The sequence below is a fragment of the Cotesia glomerata genome, linkage group LG5 (genome assembly GCF_020080835.1).
Source record: "Cotesia glomerata isolate CgM1 linkage group LG5, MPM_Cglom_v2.3, whole genome shotgun sequence".
Taxonomy (NCBI): Eukaryota; Metazoa; Arthropoda; class Insecta; order Hymenoptera; family Braconidae; genus Cotesia; species Cotesia glomerata.
In genome coordinates this window covers 25943803-25967762 of record NC_058162.1, presented here as the reverse complement: position 1 = coordinate 25967762, position 23960 = coordinate 25943803, and the positions used below count along the sequence as shown (strand labels likewise).

The following is a 23960-nucleotide window of genomic DNA, read 5'->3' as shown; positions in this document are numbered from 1 at the left end:
GCCATTAAAAACAAAATGGAGGATTTAAAAAAATTTCTACAACTTTTGTGAGCAACTTCAGACAATCCCGGGCAAGTAATGACAATGAAGTTGGTGACAATTGCAATGTGTCCCGGTCTATCTGAAAATATGGCGGATGCTGAGGTAAGTTTGTCACGTGGAATTTAATTTTATTAAATATTAATCTATTATAATAAAAATATTTATTAAAAAAATTATTTCAGTTATTGAAAGCGCTTAAAGATCTACCGAACCGAGTTCAAACTTCAAGTTTAAAGGAACGAAATGAGGTTATACAAAATGTCATCGATGTCTTGTCAAATCCAGGTACTTGCTCTTATTTACTATCAATAATAATAATAATAATATTTAATATCAACATTATTTACTTACAGCTGAGATTAATTTTTCCAGACACTATTAATAAAATTAAAAAAAAAATTTAGTTATTTTTAATTTAATTAAATAAATATTGATACATGTTTTTATTTCACCAGGCATCAATGAAAAAATTGTCAATGGAATTTGCAAAGTTGTCGCGAGTACTCTCCACCGGTACAAAGACAACAAGTCTCACTATTACGTCAGAAATTTGATTGCCGAGTTGTTGAAGCACCAGAATATTCATGGAGTTAAATATATGACTGCTGTTATCACCGAGCAGGCTACTTGGCACCAGAATGTTGTTCCAACGTAAATATTAATTTATTTTTTAATATTATTATTATTATTATAAACAATTCTTTAGTAATTTTTAATCAAGATAGTGCATTTTTTTATTGACTATTTTTATGATTTTTTTTACTAGATAAATTTTATTTATATTTTTAATACCAAGTATTAAAATTGAGTCTCCATATGTGGAGTAAAAAAATTTCCAGTAGCAAAAAATTATATAATTTAATTTTTGTGATATTGAAATTAAAGTTAAGTAACTTGAGAATTTTTTTTAAAATCATTTTTTAAAAAATTGCATTTATAATTTTTTTAAATTTCAATTTTTTTTTCTCATATTTTTTTCCAAAATTTAGTTATGATAATTTAAAAAATTACTAACAACCTTGCAGTCACTACGTGACTGCCGTGATTTGTAAACTCTAAATATAAATAGAATTTTGCTTTATTAAATAATGACTTTTGTTAAATTGCACTGTACTTTCTTAAATATTGACAGTTTTAAAGATATAAGCTCATCAAGAGCTTTCATTTGAGTACCCACATGCATTTTTGATATATTTTTCATAGATACATATATATAATATGTATAAATATATTAAAAATTAATGTGGGTACTCAAATGAAAGGTCTCGATGAGTGTAACATCAGAATGAGCTTATATCTTTAAAAATGTCAATAGTTGACAAGATACAAGGTCATTTCTTAATTATTGACATTTTTCTAGTTATAAACTCATTTTGATATTAAACTTATCAAGAGCTTTCATTTGAGTACCCACATGCATTTTTGATAATTTTTCATATAAACATATATGTAATATATATAAATATATAAAATATATGAAAAATTGATGTAGGTACTCAAATTAAAGGTCTCGATGAGTGTAACGTGGAAATGAGCTTATATCTTTAAAAATGTCAATAGTTGACAAGTTATAAGGTCATTTCTTAATTATTGACATTTTTTAAAATATAAACTCATTTCGATGTTACACTCATCGAGACCTTTCATTTGAGTACCTACATGAATTTTTGATATATTTTTCATATATATATATATATATATTAGGGTGTGCCAAAATGTAACTTCCGTGGAGAACCTTTTAAAATTGGAATTTTGAGTTCTACTTTTAACAGCAGCTGTGTTTGGGCATTTCCTGAGATATGTCGGGGTGAGAGGATTCATTTGATTATTTATAGGATTTTTAACAGGAGATTTAATTAGGCACTTCCGGCCAAATTTTGAATTTTCACCGGAAATGCTCAAACTAAGCTTCTGTTAAAAAATTCTATGAAAATCAAATACATCGTCTCACACCAAAATATATCAGGAAATGCCTAAACGCAGTCCCTGTTGAAAGCGGAACTCAAAATTCCAATTTTAAAAGGTTCTCCACGGTAGTTACATTTTGGCACACTCTAATATATATATATATATATATATGTCGGAGAGGCAGGATCTCTTGTTAGAGGTTCAGCATTTTGTGATTTACCCATTTTTATTATTACAATTAATTAATATTCCCAATTACAATAAGATCAATTATCAAGAATGAGTAGGTAAACTCGTACAAGATTAATTTAACTTAGAATGCTAACAAAATTATAAATATCTTGCGATAGACCGAGACTTAGGAAATAACGAATTCGCGATCACCAGGATGTCCGTTCAATCTCAATTCCAAATCAAGACTGTCTTTTCCCCAACTATTCTCAAATAGTCTGCCTGCTGCATATTTCTCTTTTCCATATTAATTTTATGATACCTCTATCGTCCTGGGATCCCGACTACGTTGACCACCATGTGCCTACCTAGGCCTAAGCCTACCGCAATAAAACAATTTCATTAAAACTTATTTTACAAAATATTAAAGTAATAGTACATTTCTTAAAATTACTAAAAATAGAAATATCCTAAAGAATATTCTCATCACTTTGACAGAAAATACTTCGCTGTACTTTATTCTCCGACACGGCCATTCTGACAATCACACGTCCTCGGGTGCATCAAGATGGTTCAGTTACATTGGTATTAATTTTTGGTCTCAATTGACTTCTCTTATAGTAAAACATTTTACAATAGGTAACATCCATAGAAAGATTCAGAAGTCCTCCCCAATAACAGAAATCTACTAATTATTTATTATACAAGAAAGTTATCGCATAGTATGCAAGAGATAGAAAAGCCATCAATCGTTATTCCTTATCGTTTAATAATTAAATACTTCATTGAGCACCACCAATAGACATTCGCACTATCTCTAGGCTACCCTGTATGCCACATACAGTACCAAACACATTCTGTAGTTGCCACAACTACCTGCCCGCCACATCATCAGCTGCCCATCGCGCCCTGATCAAACTAACATTAGCCACTAATTTAGTTTGCAGTTGCGACTACACACTGATGCATGTGCGAAAATACAAAATAACTCAGGCCTCGACCTGCAGCCATCAGTGCTCCGTGTCATTGGTGGTCTCTACTTCAACTGTAGTCCCTGTTTCAGAACTATCACCAGCAGTCTTTTCGGCACAACTTTCATTGTCCGAGCAGACATCCAACTCAATAGGAACATAATTCTCAGGCATTTCCCTCAACTTATCATGACTATACTTAAAACTTCTATTATTATTCAATGATTTTAGTTTGTACCTATCATTATCAAGTAATTCTGTTACTACAAATGGACCTCTGAATTTTCTATCAAGCTTCGTCTGATTACGTTCTTCATTTTCAATCAAAACATGATCTCCTATCTTAAATCTATTGACTTTAGCTTTATTTTTATTGAATCTAATTTTCTCATACGTTGCATTCTCTTCTATACTATCAATCGCTCGTTGTCTTACATTAGAGATATTAATTTCTTCTTCGTTGTCATCTATTAACAATCCATAAGGTCTTGCCTTTTTACCAATTAATAATTCTAGCGCACTAGACTTAGTAATACGATTCACGGTTGAATTTAAAGCTAACTGAACTTCACCGATGGCCTCTTGCCATGGGCGATTATTAGACTCAACAGCAGTGAACATATTTTTCAACGTACTCATTACTCGTTCTACCTGACCATTTGCCCTACTGGTACCTGTAGCTATTAAATGTGAAATAATATTCAAGGATTTACAAAAGTTTTTAAAGTCTTTCCCCGTAAAACATCTACCTTGATCGGCAATCACTCGAGCGGGGACCCCAAATACAAATATTGCAGCCTTTAAGGCTTTAATAACACTATTACAGTCAATTTTGCGAGTATGATATAGATAAACGTATTTGGTAAAAGCCGTCTACAATAACAATAACATATTCTTTGGTATTATTCTTACCACTCAATTTACCTGTAATATCTATATGCACAGTATGCCAAGGTATGCGGGTCTTAGGAATGGGATGTAATTCAGCTTGAATTTTACCTGAGTGAGTTTTTAGAGAGCTTACAAGTAATACAATTTTCAACAAATTTACGTACATACTTGGACATACCCTCAAACCAGTAATACTCATAGACCTTATCAAGTGTTTTATCCCAACCTAAGTGCATCACAGACTCATGTACGTGGTTAATAACGGACCACCGAAAAGCTCTAGGTACAATCGGCAAACAGAAGGTTTCACCTTTTCTTTGTACTTTTCGATAAAGCGTACCGGCTTTAATTTCGTAAGATTTTGAAAGGTCTTCCGATAGCTCACCATTTTGTAATTTGGTGACTATTTCCGAAATTTCCGAATCACGCCGTTGTTCGGCAAGGAGCCAATCAACTGATATTTCCGCGAGTTTTACACGTTTCTCTTCAATTTTATTAACTTGTTTTGACAAATCAGGCAGAGGATTTCGAGAGAAGAAATCCGCATGAGCCATGCGTTTGCCTTCTCTATAAACTATATCGAATTGAAAAGCCTGTAAATAAGCCCACCATCTATGTACTCTATCGTTAAGGTCAATCTTATTTTGGGAGGACTTTAAAGAGTTGCAATCCGTCACAACAGTAAACTGCCGTCCATGCAAGTAATGCCGAAAGTGTTTTATTGATTTGACAACAGCCATAGTTTCCAATTCGTAAGAATGATACCTGGACTCGGCTGGGCTTGTTCTTTACTAAAATATTCAATAACTTTATCTTTACCGTCTACTTTATGCATGAGTATTGCTCCGTACCCATCGGAACTAGCATCGGTATGCAATTCTATGGGATAATCCGGGTCAAAAATTATTAAGACGGGTTCATTGGTTAAAATATGAATTACTTCTTGTCGAGCATTTTCATGTGCCTCAGTCCACTCAATATATTTTTACCTGAGGTGAGTGCATATAATGGTTTCATAATTTGTGAAAATTTAGGGACAAATCGTCGAAAGTAAGACGCAAGGCCAATAAACTGTCTAAGCTGAGTAACAGTCCGAGGAGCGGGTAACATTGTTAAAGAATTTATTTTACGAGGGTTTGGACGAACTTCTCCGTCTTTAATTTCATACCCAAGATATAAAACAGATGTTTTAAGAAAAGAACATTTTGAAAAATTAAATGAGAATCCCGCATCTATGAGAATTTTTAATACCATTCGAAGTCTTTCAAACGCTTCCTCTATTGTATCCGCAATTACTAATACATCGTCTAGGTAAACTACAACGAAAGTGTACGCGAGCTCACCTAATGCTTTTAAAATTGCTCTTTGAAAAACAGAAGGAGCATTTTTAAGCCCAAATGGCATTGTTAAAAATTCAAATTGGCCATCAGGAGTGACAAATGCCGTACGTTCTATAGATTCTGGATGTATGGGAATCTGATGGAAACCGCTGGCCATATCTAAACTGATATAAAATTTAGCTTTTCTAAGTCTCGGTATTTGATCTAAAATAAGTGGCAAAGGAAATTTATCTGCTATTGTGTTTTTATTTAATTCACGATAATCAACGCATAAGCGGTCTGATCCATCTTTTTTTATCTAGTAAAATAGGGCTAGCAAACGGTGAATTACTAGGGCGAATAACATTCGCTTCAAGCAATTCATTAATTCTTTTTCTAACTATTTGTCTCTCTTCCACACTAAGTCTATATGGTCTTCTTTGTACCGTAATGCTCGGATCAATTAAACGTATTTCAAGTTCACCACTGTTAACGTGAGTACGAGGAAAGCCCGTGATAAAAGAGCTTTCATATTCTTTTAATATTGAAACTAATCTTATTTTATCGTTTTTATCAACATCAGTATCTACGCTATCAAAATTTATAATTTCAACTTTACTACATTCATTTATAACTTTAGATTTACAGATATTAAAACTGTGTTGGGAAATATTTACTTCAAAACCCAAGCTTAAAATTTCTCGAACTTGAAAAATATTCTCGCTTAAATATTCATCCAAGACAACGTGAAAAAGAATCTCTAATGTAAACGAATCCATAACTACAGTAGATAAAATTTGCATATTACAATTTACTACAACATTTCCGATACCCTTTAAAATTATTAATTCATTGGCTCTTTCTTCCCGAAAACTTAAGAGCAATCGATTCTTTTATTAGTGAGCATTCCGCTCCCGAATCAAAACAATATGGAAACGACTCACCAAGATGGTTCAGAATACCCGTAGGAGCTGCTACTGTGCACAGATTTACACGACGTTCGACGCCACCGTTGTCCTTGTTGTTTCCTGGGCCACTACGACCGCTGCCTGAAGCCGTACAGTTTGGCGCAATATGACCAGCTGCTCCGCACTTGAAACACGTCACAGGACGCGATGACGAGGGTGATCCTTGGCTGCCACGATAGTTACTGCTTTGCTCTACGTGTTTCTTCTTAAGTTTAGGACACTCAAACTTCTTGTGACCTATTTCCCCACAAAATGGCACTTTGCTGATACCACTGGCTTGAAACGCTTCGAATCCGATATAGATGAGTCTGAAGCTGATGCTGGTCTTTTTCGGGTGTAGGAAAAGCCTCGCATTTCACTCAAAAATTCGGCTTCTGTTTTGATGTCGGTAGTTAATGCTACGCGCTCCACCCGATTGTCGATGTGAGTCAATCGTGCAAGCACAACTGCATTAATAATTTCGTCGACCGTTAGAGACCTCCAGCGGGCCTTCAGCGATGATCGAAGTCGAATGCCGAATGCGCCGACACTTTCATCCTTGGTTGGTAACTCTTGGTGGATTTTCAGCACGACCGCTGTCGCAGTTTCTTGTCCACCAAAACGTGACACAAAAAGTTCTTTTAACTGTGGCCACTGTATACCCGGAATTGCTGCTTGAGATAGCCACTGAGCCGCTGAGCCTTCCAAGGCTTTACTAAGCGCAGATATCAACCCACTCCCTTGAAGAGGGTTTTCTGACAGGCACAATTCCGTAGCTGAACACCATGCAACAGGATCCGATCCCGCACTCTCTGGATTAAACCGCGGTAAAATAACGTTGTTCCTTGTCGAAGACGGGTTTGGTAAAAAATTCTTCATAAACTCGAAAAATGTACTCCACTGATCAGGTGCTGGACCAGATGGAGACGATCCCACTTCTGATGTCGGAGAGGCAGGATCTTTTGTTAGAGGTTCAGCATTTTGTGATTTACCCATTTTTATTATTACAATTAATTAATATTCCCAATTACAATAAGATCAATTATCAAGAATGAGTAGGTAAACTCGTACAAGATTAATTTAACTTAGAATGCTAACAAAATTATAAATATCTTGCGATAGACCGAGACTTAGGAAATAACGAATTCGCGATCACCAGGACGTCCGTTCAATCTCAATTCCAAATCAAGACTGTCTTTTCCCCAACTATTCTCAAATAGTCTGCCTGCTGCATATTTCTCTTTTCCATATTAATTTTATGATACCTCTATCGTCCTGGGATCCCGACTACGTTGACCACCATGTGCCTACCTAGGCCTAAGCCTACCGCAATAAAACAATTTCGTTAAAACTTATTTTACAAAATATTAAAGTAATAGTACATTTCTTAAAATTACTAAAAATAGAAATATCCTAAAGAATATTCTCATCACTTTGACAGAAAATACTTCGCTGTACTTTATTCTCCGACATATATATATATATATATAAATACATACATATATATATATATATATATATATATATATATATATATATATATATATATATAAAAATATATAAAATATGTAAAAAATTGATGTGGGTACTCAAATGAAAGGTCTCAATGAGCTTATATCTTAAAAAATGTCTATAGTTCACGAGATACAAGGTCATTTCTTAATTATGTATCTAGAGATATTTCCGAATGCGGCCCAAATACTTTTCATAATAAATTGCCTATCGGTGAGAATGACATGAAACCTTGAAAAGACACAAATTTTAGTTAAGCCCTTTGCAATGACATTAAATTTCCCAAAAATAACCAATTTTATCATATTAATACACTAGCCACAAAATTTCGCTTATTCTCTTAATATAGATTAAATATCTGCCAAGTTTTCATGAAATAAAAAAACGTCAATTTTTTTATTTTTTTAAAAAACTAAATTATAAAAAAACTTACAAGTACAATTTGAAAAAAAAATATTTTTTTACAATTTATTACATAATTTTTTAAATTAATTATATTCTTAAAAAAAATAAATATTTCCAGGTTCAGTACATCCTTAACAGCGTACCTGGTCTTAAAATGGACAACTTTAGTAATCACCGCGATCCCAGAAGACTTATCAACCCACAGCGAGTGTCAAAAACTCATCGAAGCTCAGGCAAGCTTAAGCGTAGCAGCTGTTGCAAGCGCCAACCCTTCTCTCTCTAAAAAAGTCTACTCAATGCTAACGCAGCTTTGGAACTCGACAAAAAACTCCGAAAAAATCTACATTACCCACCTATCAAAAATGGAACCTAGCAACGGAGTGATAGTCCTCTCAAGCTTGCTAATTAAACACTTGGTCTCTCAAAAAAAAGACGATTTAATCGACCCATTTAAGAACAGCATTCTCGAAGGGTTCATAAAGCTCGCAATAAGCTGCAAGAAAAAGCCAGATCTCTTCACAGTAGACTCCGCAGCGCCTTTTTTACGGCGACTTACCCACGAAGATTTCAAGAACCAGCTGCTCCCAGCGCTGCAGAAAGCGATGCTGCGCAACCCAGAGATAATAATCGACTCAGTCGGTCACATTTTAACCGGCCTGAGCCTTGACCTGAGTCGCTACTGCGAGGACATCTCCAAAGGCCTGTTCGCAAACTTGCACTCCAAGGAAGATTCAGTCCGTGACTCAGCCGCTGATGCTTGCCGTCGTTTAGCGCTCCAGTGCTCTGACCCAGAAGCTCTGGAGAAGCTTCTGTCCTTATTATTCGCAATTTTCCACGGCTCGGAGGGTAAGTTAACCGTAGCGACTCACAAAATTTCCGTCTTAACCGGCGCAGGGAATTTAAGCTTCAACGCAGCTGGAAATAACATTCAAAAAGTCACTGAAGTCGCCTGTGGTCATTTTATAAAAGTCCTGGAAACTGAAGTCCACGAAAAGACTCTGATCCACGCTCTGGAGATGATGAGCCTCTGGTGTCAAGAATTCTCCGGAGAAGTTCTTAAGAATATTATCGAAACTTTCAAAAAAGCAATGAACGCCAAGACGTCCACCACTGGGCTTCGCACTGCTTATATAAAACTCCTGTTTACCCTCCCGATAACCTTACACGCGGATACAGTGACCCCTATATTAACCCAAGCAATTACTCGCGCGTCCCAACAATCCACGCAAGCTTCAGCAGTCACAGAAGGACTCGTCGCTTCTTACTTGCTGTTTCAAATAATTACCGCCGGTTTAGACGACTACAATACGAACCTCGTTTTTTGGTCTGCAATTGACGAGCAAGTATTTTTTTCTGATAAATTTTTATCTACTTGCAGCGATGACAATCTTTACCATATAATGCAACTCTGTGAATTGATAAGTATCGACTTTACCTATAGTGGCATTCACAGAGCCTTGGTAGTTTGCGTGGTAGCTCCTAATTCCGGCACCAGGCGGCGCTGTGCGGAAATTCTTAAGAAGGTGCTCACTGGGCTGAGCACCTATGAGCCTTGCAGGGCACTAATTAAAGAGTTTAATAACTTTGTTGAAGATAATAAAGAGAACAATGAGGTTAATGGTCGTTGCTTGGCTGATGGTCTAATGGCTATTTGTTCCTCTAGTTTTCTGTTCGGGGAGCTGGTTTATCAGCTGGTCTTTGATGCTCTGATCCCCGCTCACCATCCGACGGTCGGTAAAGCAGTTCCAAAATTGTGGCTTAAGATCTGTAGCAATTTTGGACTGTCCCTCGAGAGGTTTTTTAGATATAATTTTTTTAAAATTCAAGAAACTTTTGTTCACAGTTACCAGCCTAGTGCTGCGTATGAAAATGCAGTCGCTACAATTGTCTCTCTTTCCCCTGAGGTCTTGTTAGAAGAGATGATGAATGAAGTGACGGATTATTTAAGTGATGAAGAAATTTTGAAGGTTACTAAAGACGAGTACTTTACTTATTTAACGCCAGAGGGCGAGCTTTATGATAAAAGCGTTCTTCCGGGGAATGATGATGATGATATCTTGAATTCGATGAATATGAAGCGTGAAAGCAAGGTTTATTCTTTTAAAGAACAATTAGAGGAGCAGCAACTTAGGAGAGAGTTGTATGAAAAGCGAAAACGCGAAGGGAAGATTAAAGAACAGAAGCTTACTCCGAAGCAAGAGGAAGCTTTAAAGGCGCAGACTGCTAAAGAAAACGCGATTAGAAACCGCCTTAAGGGTTTGTTTGACAAAATAACGCGCACTGTCTCGATGATTAACGCTTTAAGTCGTGGAAATCCTAAAGAATTGTCTTTGTATTTTTGTAAACTGATCCCAATGCTGCTGAAGAATCTTTCTTCGCCTCTAGCAGCTCCCACGGTGGCGCAGGTTTACTTGGAGTTGCAGAAAATTATTGAATTGGTGTCTCCGAAGAATAGGACGTTGAAGGATTTAGTGGGGCATGTTACTTTGAGGCAGCAGCAGCCTCAGTGTGACCTGGACCCTGCTTGGGAGGAAGAGGAGCTTGAAAAAGCCGTCCAGAGGACGCTTGCAGCAGTTCATGGGGCTACTGTGAAGCAAAAGTTGCTGTTTAATGCTCCAGGGTTCTGCTACTGCTTCCCGTTTGTTGGACATACTTTGCTGAGCTGGAAAGACGAGGCCATGATCACCCAGGGGCTCCAGGTAATTAGATCTAAATAAATAATTTATTTAATTGTAATTAAGTACATTAGCTTTTAGCTGTTCTTATTTACAAATCATATCATATATACACTTACATTTATCATTTTTTATCTATTTTATTAAACATATCAATATTACTTTTTAGATATTTTCGTAGTAAAATTTTGAATATATTCATTCTATTTTCACTAGTGATTTCACTTTCAAGTCCGGAAATTGTACCATTTAAAGCCTCTATATATTATTGATTTGAGCAGTACGTGTTCTAGTTCTTATAATTTTCAATTTATCATTATTTATAGTATTATAGTGTCCATCATTTATCTCTAATTCGTTTTTTGAGTAATCTGGACAAAGACTGTTTTTTAGTTTGTGTATAAATATACACGTGTTATAAAACAATTTTCGTCTGATTGACATCCAACTTATAAGGTCTCTAGCATAACTTTCAAACTTGTATATCTACTTACTCCTAATATAGCCCTCATCGCGACATTTTGTTGTTTTTGAAGTTTATTCAATAAGGTAAAGTACCCAGAAGTTTAACAGGCTTCAAAGTAAAACTTATTTGACCCTACTTTTAATATATAAAGATGTAATTATTAGTTCAAATTAGTGATTTTCATGAAATAATCAACAATTTTAAATTGATTGAAGCGCAAAATAACAAAGATAATTGATTATTTATATTTTGACAACGTTTTTAAAATAGACTATCAAAGGAGTAGTTGTTGAACAATCAATTCTGACTAGCTGCAGTAGTTGAACACTCCAGGAGCAGTAGTTGAACTAATAAAATATATGGCAATAGGCGCACCAAAAATTTTCAACGTTTTATTGAAATATCTAAAGAAATATAACATATTATTGAATAATATTAAAAATAATACTGTCAATATTTAATATGTTCATTTAAAAATGATAAATATTTGTATTCAATTTTTTAATTACATTTTTAATGAATGGCAAAGCAAATTTTCAATTATAAATCAAAACAATTCAAAACGTTCAATAATTTTTAACTACACTAATTTTTAGTTATAAAATTTATTTAAATTGCAGTAATTAATACAAATGACAATGCTGATCACTAGTCTATAAACCTATTAGAGGTTATAGTGCTGTTGAAATTATACGGCCCCAGCCTGTTCAGGTTATGGGTACCGCTTTGAAAATTTCGAGGTATAGTTGAACGCTAAAATTTAATATAAAAATTATAGTTTATGTCTTTGCAAAAAATATATGTTATTTGGAAATGACTATTTCATTAAATGGTACAATTTCTTTTACTTAAAATGATGATATACCGTTTTTTTGACTGATTGTTCGGTTTACGATTTAGTACTTTTTCATGAAAAAAATAGCATCTATCGGCGATTCTCGACATGTCAACTTTTAAGTTAATAAAAATATAATTGTTTTGATTTATAATTGAAAAAAACTTACAGAAATCAATTACTGTATCATTGAATAATTATAATATGCGCATATTACTCATAATAAATTTACGGATTTTGTATTATAACATTTCAAAAAGTCTGTTCAAGTACTGGATACTTTACCTTAGTTCTTCTGAATAGTTTAGCGTGATGGTATTGCAATACTCCAAGTATGGAAGAACTATTGTGTTATAAACTATTATTTTCGTAAACGCACTTACTGAACACTGTAATCTTTTAACACTAATTTTATTGCAATTTTCTTAAATACGTAATCAGCATTTGAATTGAAGTTGAGATTATTATCAATGAATATACCTAAATATTTTGTTACTTTTGCATACTGAATTTGACAATCATTAATTATAATTATACAGCTATCTCTAACATTTTTAATTTTCAAATCATGTAATAGTATATTACACACCTGTGGCAAGAAAATGAGAAATGTCTCAGAACACATATATGTTGCCCGAGGCGAAGCCGAGGTCGACATATATGTGATCTGAGATATTTATTATTTTCCTGCCATAGGTTTGTATACTATTTTTCTGTCCGACAGAGGCGGAAAGCGGCAATTTCGTTTAGCGCAGCGGGCCGAAAGTTGCCACTTTCCGCCTGGAGGGCAGAAAAATTATATACACCGTTTTATTGACATTGACTTTAAGCTGATTAATTTTTAACGACTTAAGACAACTACTACCTCATTTAATTTATTTTCTATCCAGGTGATCCAGGAGCACGCTAAGCAGCGAGGAGATCTTGATAATAGCCAGGATTTAAGACATCCTAAGTTTCTTCCAAGAAAGGAGATGCTGGACTTGTTGATCGAGTTGATGAGCTCAACAACTGGTCGCGTCCAGTCGCATGCAGTAGCTACGTTCCTGGACGTCGCTTACTCTGGAGACGGCTCTCTAGGGGCAGCAGAGACTAGCTCCGAAGAAATAAACTCTTTCATCGGCGCACTGGAGAATCCTTTAGCGGCAGTCCGCGATGCGGCGCTTAGAGCGCTGATGATAGTCCATGATAACTTCCCGACTGAAGATTCCGACTACGAGCAATATTGGAGACTAACTCGCAGGATTTGGATCGCAAAGTTTGACATTGCTGATGAGAATAAAGTTCTAGCTTCGGAGATTTGGGACCAGGCTGAGTTTACAGCAAATGGCGAGATTTTATGCGAAAGTTTGATCCAAGATGTCGCTCATCCGGTAGAAGCTGTCCAGCAGTCTACTGCGCATGCGCTTGCGTATTTGCTTACGGATAACACGCACCTAGTTCCGGAGATACTGGAGAGTTTGTTGAAGCTGTATAGGGAAAAATTGGCGATGATTCCGCCGAAGATGAACGACTTTGGCCGAGTTGTTGAGCAGCCTGTTGACATTTGGGGACCTAGACGCGGAGTTGCTCTTGCTTTGGCGCAACTAGCGCCTCTGTTGACGGCTGATACAATTAATTTATTAATCCAGTTCTTTGTTTCAACGGGTCTAGGTGATAGAAACCCGTCAGTGCGCCAGGAAATGCTCACTGCTGCCCTCGCGGCTGTGGATCATCACGGGAAGGACAATATCACTTCTCTGTTGCCTGTTTTTGAAGACTTTATGGACAAAGCGCCAAAGATTGGAAGCTTTGACGCGATTAAGCAGTCTGTTGTTATTCTTATGGGGTCTCTTGCTAGACACTTGGACAAAGATGACCCCAGGATCAAGCCAATTGTCATGAGACTGATCAAAGCGCTCTCTACTCCTTCGCAGCAGGTTCAAGAAGCTGTGGCTAATTGTCTGCCGCATTTAGTCCCGTCGATAAAGGAGGACGCGCCGAGAATTGTGGATAATCTTATGGACCAATTATTGAAGTCTGATAAGTATGGAGAGAGAAAGGGAGCAGCTTATGGGCTTGCGGGGATTATTAAAGGCATGGGAATCCTGGCACTAAAGCAGTTGGATATTATGACCAAGCTTACCAACGCTATTCAGGATAAGAAGAATTATAGGCACAGAGAGGGCGCTTTGTTTGCCTTTGAAATGCTTTGTACTATGTTGGGAAGACTGTTTGAGCCGTATATTGTTCATGTGCTGCCGCATTTATTGCTGTGTTTTGGAGACGCTAGTCAGTATGTCAGAACCGCGACTGATGACACTGCCAGGGTGGTCATGAGCAAGTTGTCTGCGCATGGGGTTAAGCTTGTACTGCCTAGCTTGCTTGCTGCGCTGGAAGAGGATTCTTGGAGGACTAAGACAGGTATGGTGTATTTATATTTATGATTGGAAAGGAGGCAAATTAGTGTCTTTTGAAGAAGTTCGAGCGTATGAGTGAAAATAATGTTAAAATTTTTGTCTTCCCAATGTTCGTCAAAATTCTTTATTTTAATTTAAAATAATTTAAACAATTTAATAATTGATTATTTTTACTTATTTAATAAAGTTAAGCAATAAAATGACTTTGGTATTTATTACTTGCCGGAATAAATAAACAGATTTGGCAATAGCGCTAGAGAGAAATATTCGCTATAGAGAATAATTTAAGTAAAATTCTTAATCAAAAAATTTCTGATAAAATTTTAAAACAAAATATGAAATTTCTATTAAAAAATTTAAATTTTAAATTCAAAAGCTTTAAGTAAAATTCTTAATTAAAAAATTTTTTTATAAAATTTTAAAACAAAATATGAAATTTCTAATAAAAAATTTTAATTTTAATTTCAAAATCTTTAAGTAAAATTTTCTAACAAAATATGAAATTTCTAATAAAAAATTTAATCTTAAATTCAAAATCTTTAAGTAAAATTTTTAATAAAATTTTAAAACAATATATAAAATTTCTAATTAAAAAATAAAATTTTAAATTTAAAAGCTTTAACTAAAATTTTCAATTAAAAAATTTTAAAACAAAATATAAAATTTCTAATTAAAAAATAAAACCTTAAATTCAAAAGCTTTAAATAAAATTTTTTGTTTTCAGGATCCGTTGAACTTCTCGGAGCAATGGCATACTGCGCCCCCAAGCAACTAAGCAGCTGTCTCCCCTCAATCGTCCCCAAACTAATAGAAGTCCTAAGCGACTCTCACACCAAAGTCCAAGAAGCCGGCGCGGAAGCTCTCAAAGTAATCGGAAGCGTCATCCGAAACCCCGAAATCCAAGCTATCGTCCCCGTGCTTCTAAAAGCGCTCCAAGACCCATCCCGCAAGACCGCAATGTGCCTGCAAACCCTCCTAGACACCCAATTCGTGCACTTCATCGACGCGCCCTCCCTAGCCTTAATAATGCCCGTAGTCCAGCGCGCATTTATGGATCGCTCTACCGAAACCCGCAAAATGGCAGCTCAGATAATCGGAAACATGTATTCCCTCACCGACCAAAAGGACCTAACACCCTACCTGCCCACCATAATCCCCGGCCTCAAAATGAGTCTCCTAGACCCTGTCCCTGAAGTACGATCAGTTTCAGCGCGAGCGTTAGGCGCGATGGTCCGCGGAATGGGCGAATCTAGCTTCGAAGATCTCCTCCCCTGGCTGATGCAGACCCTAACCTCAGAAACCAGCAGCGTTGACCGGTCAGGCGCTGCCCAAGGTCTCTCCGAGGTAGTTCGCGGTTTGGGAGTAGAAAAATTGCATAAATTAATGCCTGAGATTATTAGCACCGCAGAAAGAACCGACATTGCTCCGCATGTTAAGGATGGATACATAATGATGTTCATTTACATGCCCAATGCCTTCACAACGGAATTTACTCCTTATATTGGGCAGATAATCAATCCAATCCTTAAAGCACTCGCCGACGAGAACGAGTACGTCCGCGAAACTGCTTTAAGAGCTGGGCAGCGAATTGTAACTCTCTACGCAGACTCGGCAATAATGTTACTGCTTCCAGAGCTAGAGCGCGGGCTCTTTGATGACAATTGGCGCATCCGGTACTCTTCTGTCCAGCTCCTAGGAGACTTGCTGTACCGTATCTCCGGAGTTTCGGGAAAAATGTCCACAGAAACGGCCAGCGAGGATGATAATTTCGGAACTGAGCAGTCCCATCACGCGATAATCAACGCTCTAGGAGCGGAACGGAGGAACAGAGTCTTAGCTGGCCTTTATATGGGCAGATCAGATGTAGCACTGATGGTCAGACAAGCTGCCCTTCACGTATGGAAGGTTGTGGTGACCAACACTCCAAGGACACTCAGAGAAATTCTGCCCACGCTTTTCAGTCTGCTTTTGGGCTGTCTGGCCAGCACTAGCTACGACAAGCGACAAGTCGCTGCCCGGACGCTCGGAGACTTGGTCAGAAAATTAGGAGAGCGAGTTTTGCCGGAGATAATTCCTATTTTGGAGCGAGGACTGCTGAGTGACCAGCCGGACCAGCGGCAAGGTGTTTGCATTGGATTGTCGGAAATTATGGCCAGTACCAGCAAGGACATGGTCCTGACCTTTGTCAACAGTCTTGTCCCGACTGTCCGCAAGGCGCTGAGCGACCCTCTGCCGGAAGTTCGTCAAGCTGCGGCTAAAACTTTTGATAGTCTGCATTCAACAGTCGGAGCTAGAGCTCTGGATGATATTCTTCCGCTCATGCTGGTCCAGCTTAACTCTCCGGACCCGCAGGAAGCTGAGAACACTCTTGATGGACTTCGCCAGGTGATGGCTATTAAATCAAGAGTAGTCTTGCCGTATTTAGTTCCACAGCTGACCAGTGCGCCGGTTAACACCAAGGCGCTGTCGATTTTAGCAAGTGTGGCTGGAGAAGCGCTCACTAGGTATCTTCATAAAATTCTTCCGGCGTTGCTAATGGCGCTTTCGAGTGCGCAAGGGTCGGAAAATGAAGCTCAGGAACTGGAGTATTGTCAGGCTGTGGTGCTTTCTGTGACGGATGAAGTGGGCGTCAGGACTGTCATGGATCAGCTGATGGATGCTACTAAGGCGGAGGATCCTTCGAGGAGGAGAGGAGCTGCTACGCTGCTTTGTGCTTTTTGTAGGGATACTAGAGCGGATTATAGTCAGTATGTTCCGCAGTTGTTGAGGGGATTGATTCATTTGTTTACTGATGATGATAAGGAGGTCTTGCAGAAGAGCTGGGAAGCTTTGAGTGCTGTTACTAAGACTTTGGAGTCTGATCAGCAGATCGCGCATTTAGGGGATATTAGGCAGGCTGTTAGGTTTGCTGCTTCTGATCTTAAGGGACAGGAATTGCTTCCAGGTAAGTTTTTTATTATTTTATTTCTTTACTGGAGGAATTAAAAATTTTTTTTAATGATTTAAGATTGACGATTTAAGAAGTTTAATTTAAAATTTGAAAAAATTTATTTTTAAAACGGAGATCCAAGTATTTCACTGGTGTAAAGGATGTCTATAAAAAAATAATGTTTTGTTATACATCTTTAAATTAATTAATAAGATTTTTGCATTGTACTTTCTTAACTATTGACATTTTTAAAGATATAAGCTCATCCCGATGTTACACTCGTCAAGACCTTTCATTTGAGTACCCACATGCATAATTGATATATTTTTCACACATACATATATATATAATATATATAAATATATGAAAAAATGATGTGGGTACTTAAATGAAAGGTCTTGGTGAGTGTAACATCGGGATGAGCTTATATCTTTAAAAATATCAATAATTAAGAAATGACCTTGTATTTAGTGAACTATTGAAATTTTTAAAGATATAAGCTCACTCCGACATTACACTCATTGAGATCTTTCATTTGAATACCCACAAGCATTTTTGATATATTTTTCATATTTACATATATATAATATATATAAATATATGAAAAATTGATGTGGGTACTCAAATGAAAGATATTGATCAGTGTAACATCGGGATGAGCTTATATTTTAAAAAATGTCAATAATTAAGAAACTATATTATATTTTGTAAACTTATCATATTTTCAAAGATATAAGCTCATCCTGATGTTATACTCATCGAGACCTTTCATTTGAGTACCCACATCAATTTTTCATATATTTATATATATTAGATATATGTATATGTGAAAATATATCAAAATGCATGTGGGTACTCAAATTAAAGGTTTCGATGAGTGTAACATCAGGATGAGGTTATATATTTAAAAATGTCAATAATTAAGAAATTATATTGTATTTTGTCAACTTACAATATTTTTAAAGATATAAGCTCATCCCGATGTTACACTCATCAAGAGCTTTCATTTGAGTACCCTAATCAATTTTTCATATATATATATATATATATATATATATATATATATATATATAATATATATATATATATGAAAAATTGATGTGGGTACTCAAATGAAAGGTCTCGATGAGTGTAACATCGGGATGACCTTATATCTTTAAAACTGTCAATATTTCACAAGATACAAGGTCATTTCTTAATAATGACTAAAGAAGTTTTAAAAATTTGACTACTTTGCGTAGATCTCCTTCAAATTTTTTGGAAATTTTTATTCAGCTAAGAAATAAAGTTATTAATATAAAAAAAATTCTTAATTCTTAATAAAAAAAGACTAATTAAAAAAAATTTATTCCAGGATTTTGTTTACCAAAAGGAATCACTCCTATCCTCCCAATATTCCGAGAGGCGATTCTAAACGGCTTGCCAGAAGCAAAAGAGCAAGCAGCTCAAGGTCTCGGTGAAGTAATAAAGCTAACCAGCGCAGCAGCTTTACAACCCAGCGTGGTCCACATAACGGGTCCATTGATTCGAATCCTAGGAGACAGATTCAACTGGAGCGTAAAAGCAGCAGTGCTGGAGACTCTGGCAATTCTTTTAGGAAAAGTCGGAGTGATGCTAAAGCAATTCTTGCCACAATTGCAGACGACCTTCCTTAAAGCGCTGAACGACAGCAACAGACAAGTGAGACTGAAGGCAGCCTACGCTCTCAGCAACCTGATAGTAATCCACACGCGAGCTGATCCTCTGTTCGCAGAGTTACACTCTGCGATTAAGAACTCTGACGACCCTGCGATCCGCGAGACGATGCTGCAAGCTCTGAGAGGAGTGATCACTCCCGCGGGAGATAAAATGACTGACGTAATGAGGAAGCAAGTGTTTGTATCACTCAGTTCGATGCTAGGACACTCGGAAGATGCCACCAGGAATGCTGCGGCTGGGTGCTACGGAGCGCTGATGCGCTGGCTGTCTCCGGAGCAATTTGCCAGTGCTTGCAATGAACACTTGCTCAGTCATGATGTCAACGCTGACTGGCAATTGCGGCATGGAAGGTCTACCGCTTTGTTCGTCGTTCTTAAAGAATCTCCCACGACTGTTTATGGGTCTAAGGAGCAAGACCGAGTTTGCAAGATTATTTTGTCTTATTTACAAGCTGACAGGGTTCAAATTACTATGAATGGAATTAGAGCTTGTGGATATTTGTTCCAGTATCTTATGAGCGAGGGACTACCTGTTCCCCAGGCTATTCTTACGCCATTTGTCAGGGTGAGTTATTTATTAATTTAAATCTAAAATTGATTATCTATATTATTAATAAGCAAAATTTTGTAGCTAGTGTATTTATATTTATATTAAATTTGGAAAAGTCTTGACTTGGAATTGTAACTTTTCAAAGTTTCTAATAATTCTCAACAATAGTTAATTTATGGTGATAAGTATTTAGGCTAAATTTGAAAATGCTCTATCTCAAGATAGACAATTAAGGAATTACCTTTTATCTTGTAAGCTATTGATATTTTTAAAGATATAAGCTCACTCCGACATTAGACTCATCGAGACCTTTCATTTGAGTACCCACATCATTTTTTCATATATTTCATATATTTATATATATTATGTATATGTATATATGAAAAATATATGTAAATGCATGTGAGTACTCAAATGAAAGGTTTCGATTAGTGTAACATCAAGATGAGCTTATCTTTGATAACATCATTAGGTGACAAAATACAACATTATTTTTTAATTATTGTAATTTTTTAAGATATAAGCTCATCCCGATGTTACACTCATCAAGACCTTTCATTTAAGTATCCACATCAATTTGTCATATATTTCATATATTTATATATTTCGCAAATACTATATATATATAAGATATATAAAAAAATTGATGTGGGTACTCAAATGAAAGGTCTCGATGAGTGTAACATCAAAATGAGTTTGTATCTTAAAAAATATCAATAATTAAGAAATGATCTTGTATCTTGTGAACTATTGACATTTTTAAAAATATAAACTCATCCCGAAGTTGCACTCATCAAGACCTTTTATTTGAGTACCCACATCAATTTTTGATATATTTATATATTTACATATTTATATATATGTATATATGAAAAATATATAAAAAATGCATGTGGGTACTCAAATGAAAACTCTTGATGACTGTAACATCGGGATGAGCTTATATCTTTCAAAATTTCATAAGTTGACAAAATAAAATGTAATTTCTTAATTATTGGCATATTTAAAGATATAAGCTCACTCCGATATTACACTCATCAAGACCTTTCATTTGAGTACCCACATCAATTTTTCATATGTTTTATATATTTATATATTTCACAAATATCATACATATAAAATATATAAAAATGTCATGTGGGTATTTAAATGAAAGCTCTTGATGAGTGTAATATTGGGATGAGCTTACATCTTCAAAAATATTGATAATTAAGCAATTACCTTGTATCTTGTTAACTCCTGACATATTGAAAGATATAAACTCATCCCGAAGTTGCACTCATCAAGACCTTTCATTTGAGTACCCACATCAATTTTTCATATATTTTACATATTTATATATATATTATGTATATGTATAGATGAAAAATATATCAAAAATGCATGTGGGTACTCAAATGAAAGCTCTTGATGAGTGTAACATCAGGATCAGCTTATATCTTTAAAATATATGTTATATATATGTATATATGAAAAATATATCAAAAATGCATGTGGGTACTCAAATGAAAGCTCTTGATGAGTGTAACATCAAAATGAGCTTATATCTTTAAAATTATCAATAATTAGGAAATTATAACGAATTTTGTCAATTTATGATATTTTTAAAGATATAAGCTCATCCCAATAAAATTTTTAATATATTAATTTTCATATTAATCACTTAAAAAGATTCTTAAAACCATAATTCAAAACTTATTTTTCTACTTGAAAAAATTAAATTTTTAATTAAAAAATTTGTTTAATTTTTCAGTCAATGAACAACATCAGCAACGAAGTAAAACAATTACTAGCCCGGGTCTGTATCCACTTAGCCCGGAATATCCCACCAGAAAAAATGTCAGGGGACTTACTGAAATCTTTACTGCCCATGCTTGTTAATGGAACCAAGGAAAAGAACGGCTACGTAAAAGCAAACAGTGAATTAGCACTAATTGCAGTACTGAGACTAAAAACCGGAGACGAGGAACATCAGGTATGTAAATTTCCCCAAAAATAAGTCCTTTAATCAATAATCTTAATCTTAATAATTACTAACCTTGTATTACGTTATCTTGCAGCGATGCATCGCCCTCCTGGATCCAGGTGCTCGAGAGTCTCTCTCCGACGTGGTCAGCAAGGTCTTGCGCAAAGTGTTGTCCCAGCCAGAAGGAAAAATAGAGGAGTTAGACGATACTTTACTCACGTGAGAATTATTTCAAACCTCGGGGCTCATTCGCTTATCCCGACTAAAATATAAATATAAAAAATTAAATACAGTTATATTATCAAATTTAGTTTATTATTTAAACATTTTTCCGTATTTCCTAAAGTCATTATCATTACTATTTAGATTAATAATTATTATAGCTACAATTACTATTGATAATAATAATTATAACTATATTGAAACAATTTTAGCAATGTTCATATTTAAATATTCATTAGCGTCACAATTACGCAGCAAACGAATTAGTTATTTAAATATAAACAGAAAAACCACACTCCTCAATTTATTATGCTTATAACAATTATTATTATTATTTTAATTATAATTATGATTGTATTTATTGTAAAAAATAGCTTCAAAATTAATGAGGCTTTTTTTAAAAAGTCTCACTTTTTTTTTTTATTAACATAAATTGATATATTTATACAAATGCATTTAAAGTGTATATTAAATGTTTAATATTGAATATATATTGAATAACTAGAGAAGATATATATTGGATTTAAAGCCCTTGGTATGATCCCAAGGGTTTGGTTATCAGTTATTCTGTTTAATAGGTCTTTGTATTTTTATACTCTTGATTTTTATATAAAAATTATTAGTTATTAGAGGAGTGGGTTTTATAAATTTAATTATTAATTATTATTAATTAAATATCAGTGTAATGTCGATTATTAAATATATATTAGAGCCTCGAGATTAATAAATAGTTTTGATTTGATAATTTTTAATAGTTTTATTTTAGTTGTCCTTCATTTTTTAAAATAAAATATTTGTTAAATTTATGTCAAAATTTTTAACAAATTTTTTTTTTATATTAAATTAGATGTCAAATTAAAACTGCTCTACCTCTAGCTACATAATTAAGAAATGACTTTATATCTCGAGAACTATTGACATTTTTAAAGATATAAGCTCACTCTGACGTTTCACTCGTTGAGACCTTTCATTTGAGTACCCACATCAATTTTTCATATATTTTATATATATATATATATATATATATATGAAAAATATATAAAAATGCATGTGGGTACTCAAATGAAAGCTCTTGATGAGTATAACATCGGGATGAGTTTATATCTTCAAAAATATCAATAATTAAAAAATGACCTTGTATCTTGTGAACTACTGACATTTTTAAAGATATAAGCTCACTCCGACATTACACTCATCAAGGCCTTTCATTTGAGTACCCACATCAATTTTTCATATATTTATATATATTATATATATTTATATATGAAAAATATATCAAAAATTGATGTGGATACTCGAATGAAAGCTCTTGAAGAGTGTAACGTCGGGATGAGCTTACATCTTTAAAAATATCATTAATTAAAAAATGATCTTGTATCTTGTGAACTACTGACATTTTTAAAGATATAAGCTCACTCCGACATTACACTCATCAAGGCCTTTCATTTGAGTACCCACATCAATTTTTCATATATTTATATATTTTATATATATTATATATATGTATATATGAAAAATATATCAAAAATACATGTGGGTACTCAAATGAAAGCTCTTGAAGAGTGTAACATCGGGATGAGCTTATATTTTTAAAAATATCAATAATTAAGAAACGACCATGTATCTTGTGAAATATTGACATTTTTAAAGATATAAGCTCATACCGACATTACACTCATCGAGACCTTTCATTTGAGTACCCACATCAATTTTTTATATATTTTATATATTTATATATATTGTATATTTGTATATATGAAAAATGCATGTGGGTACTCAAATGAAAGCTCTTGATGAGTGTAACTTCGGGATGAGCTTATATCTTTAAAAATATCAATATTTAAGAAATTAATGTACAATTTAACAAAATTCATTATTTAATAAAGTAAAATTTCATTTATTTATAGTTCACAAGTCACGGCAGTCACTTAATGACTGCAAGGTTTGTAGTTTTTATAAATATAAATTTAAAATTTTGTAATTGGAATTGAATTTAAAATTTTTTAAAAATACTTTTGAAACAAAAGAAGAAACATCCATTAAAAAATCCTAATT

General features: G+C 34.7%; 1 protein-coding gene across 1 annotated transcript; it reads left to right on the top strand.

Annotated features, from left to right (window-relative positions):
- The first annotated feature begins 4 nt into the window (after positions 1 to 4).
- On the top strand, positions 5 to 22204 carry LOC123265836 (eIF-2-alpha kinase activator GCN1). The gene is made up of 9 exons (XM_044729762.1): positions 5 to 144; positions 225 to 327; positions 498 to 693; positions 8285 to 10865; positions 13033 to 14545; positions 15266 to 17485; positions 18825 to 19732; positions 21471 to 21692; positions 21778 to 22204. Exons 1-9 carry the CDS (start codon positions 79 to 81, stop codon positions 21904 to 21906), a joined length of 7938 nt encoding a protein of 2645 aa, XP_044585697.1. The 5' UTR covers positions 5 to 78; the 3' UTR covers positions 21907 to 22204.
- The last annotated feature ends 1756 nt before the right edge of the window (positions 22205 to 23960 follow it).

What these genes read in the sequence shown, in the direction of transcription:
- LOC123265836 (XM_044729762.1), top strand. Translation starts at nt 79, where the DNA reads ATGACAATGAAGTTGGTGACAATTGCAATGTGTCCCGGTCTATCTGAA. An exon ending in AAAATATGGCGGATGCTGAG is followed by an intron (nt 145 to 224) that starts GTAAGTTTGTCA and finishes AAATTATTTCAG; the next exon opens with TTATTGAAAGCGCTTAAAGA. An exon ending in CGATGTCTTGTCAAATCCAG is followed by an intron (nt 328 to 497) that starts GTACTTGCTCTT and finishes TTATTTCACCAG; the next exon opens with GCATCAATGAAAAAATTGTC.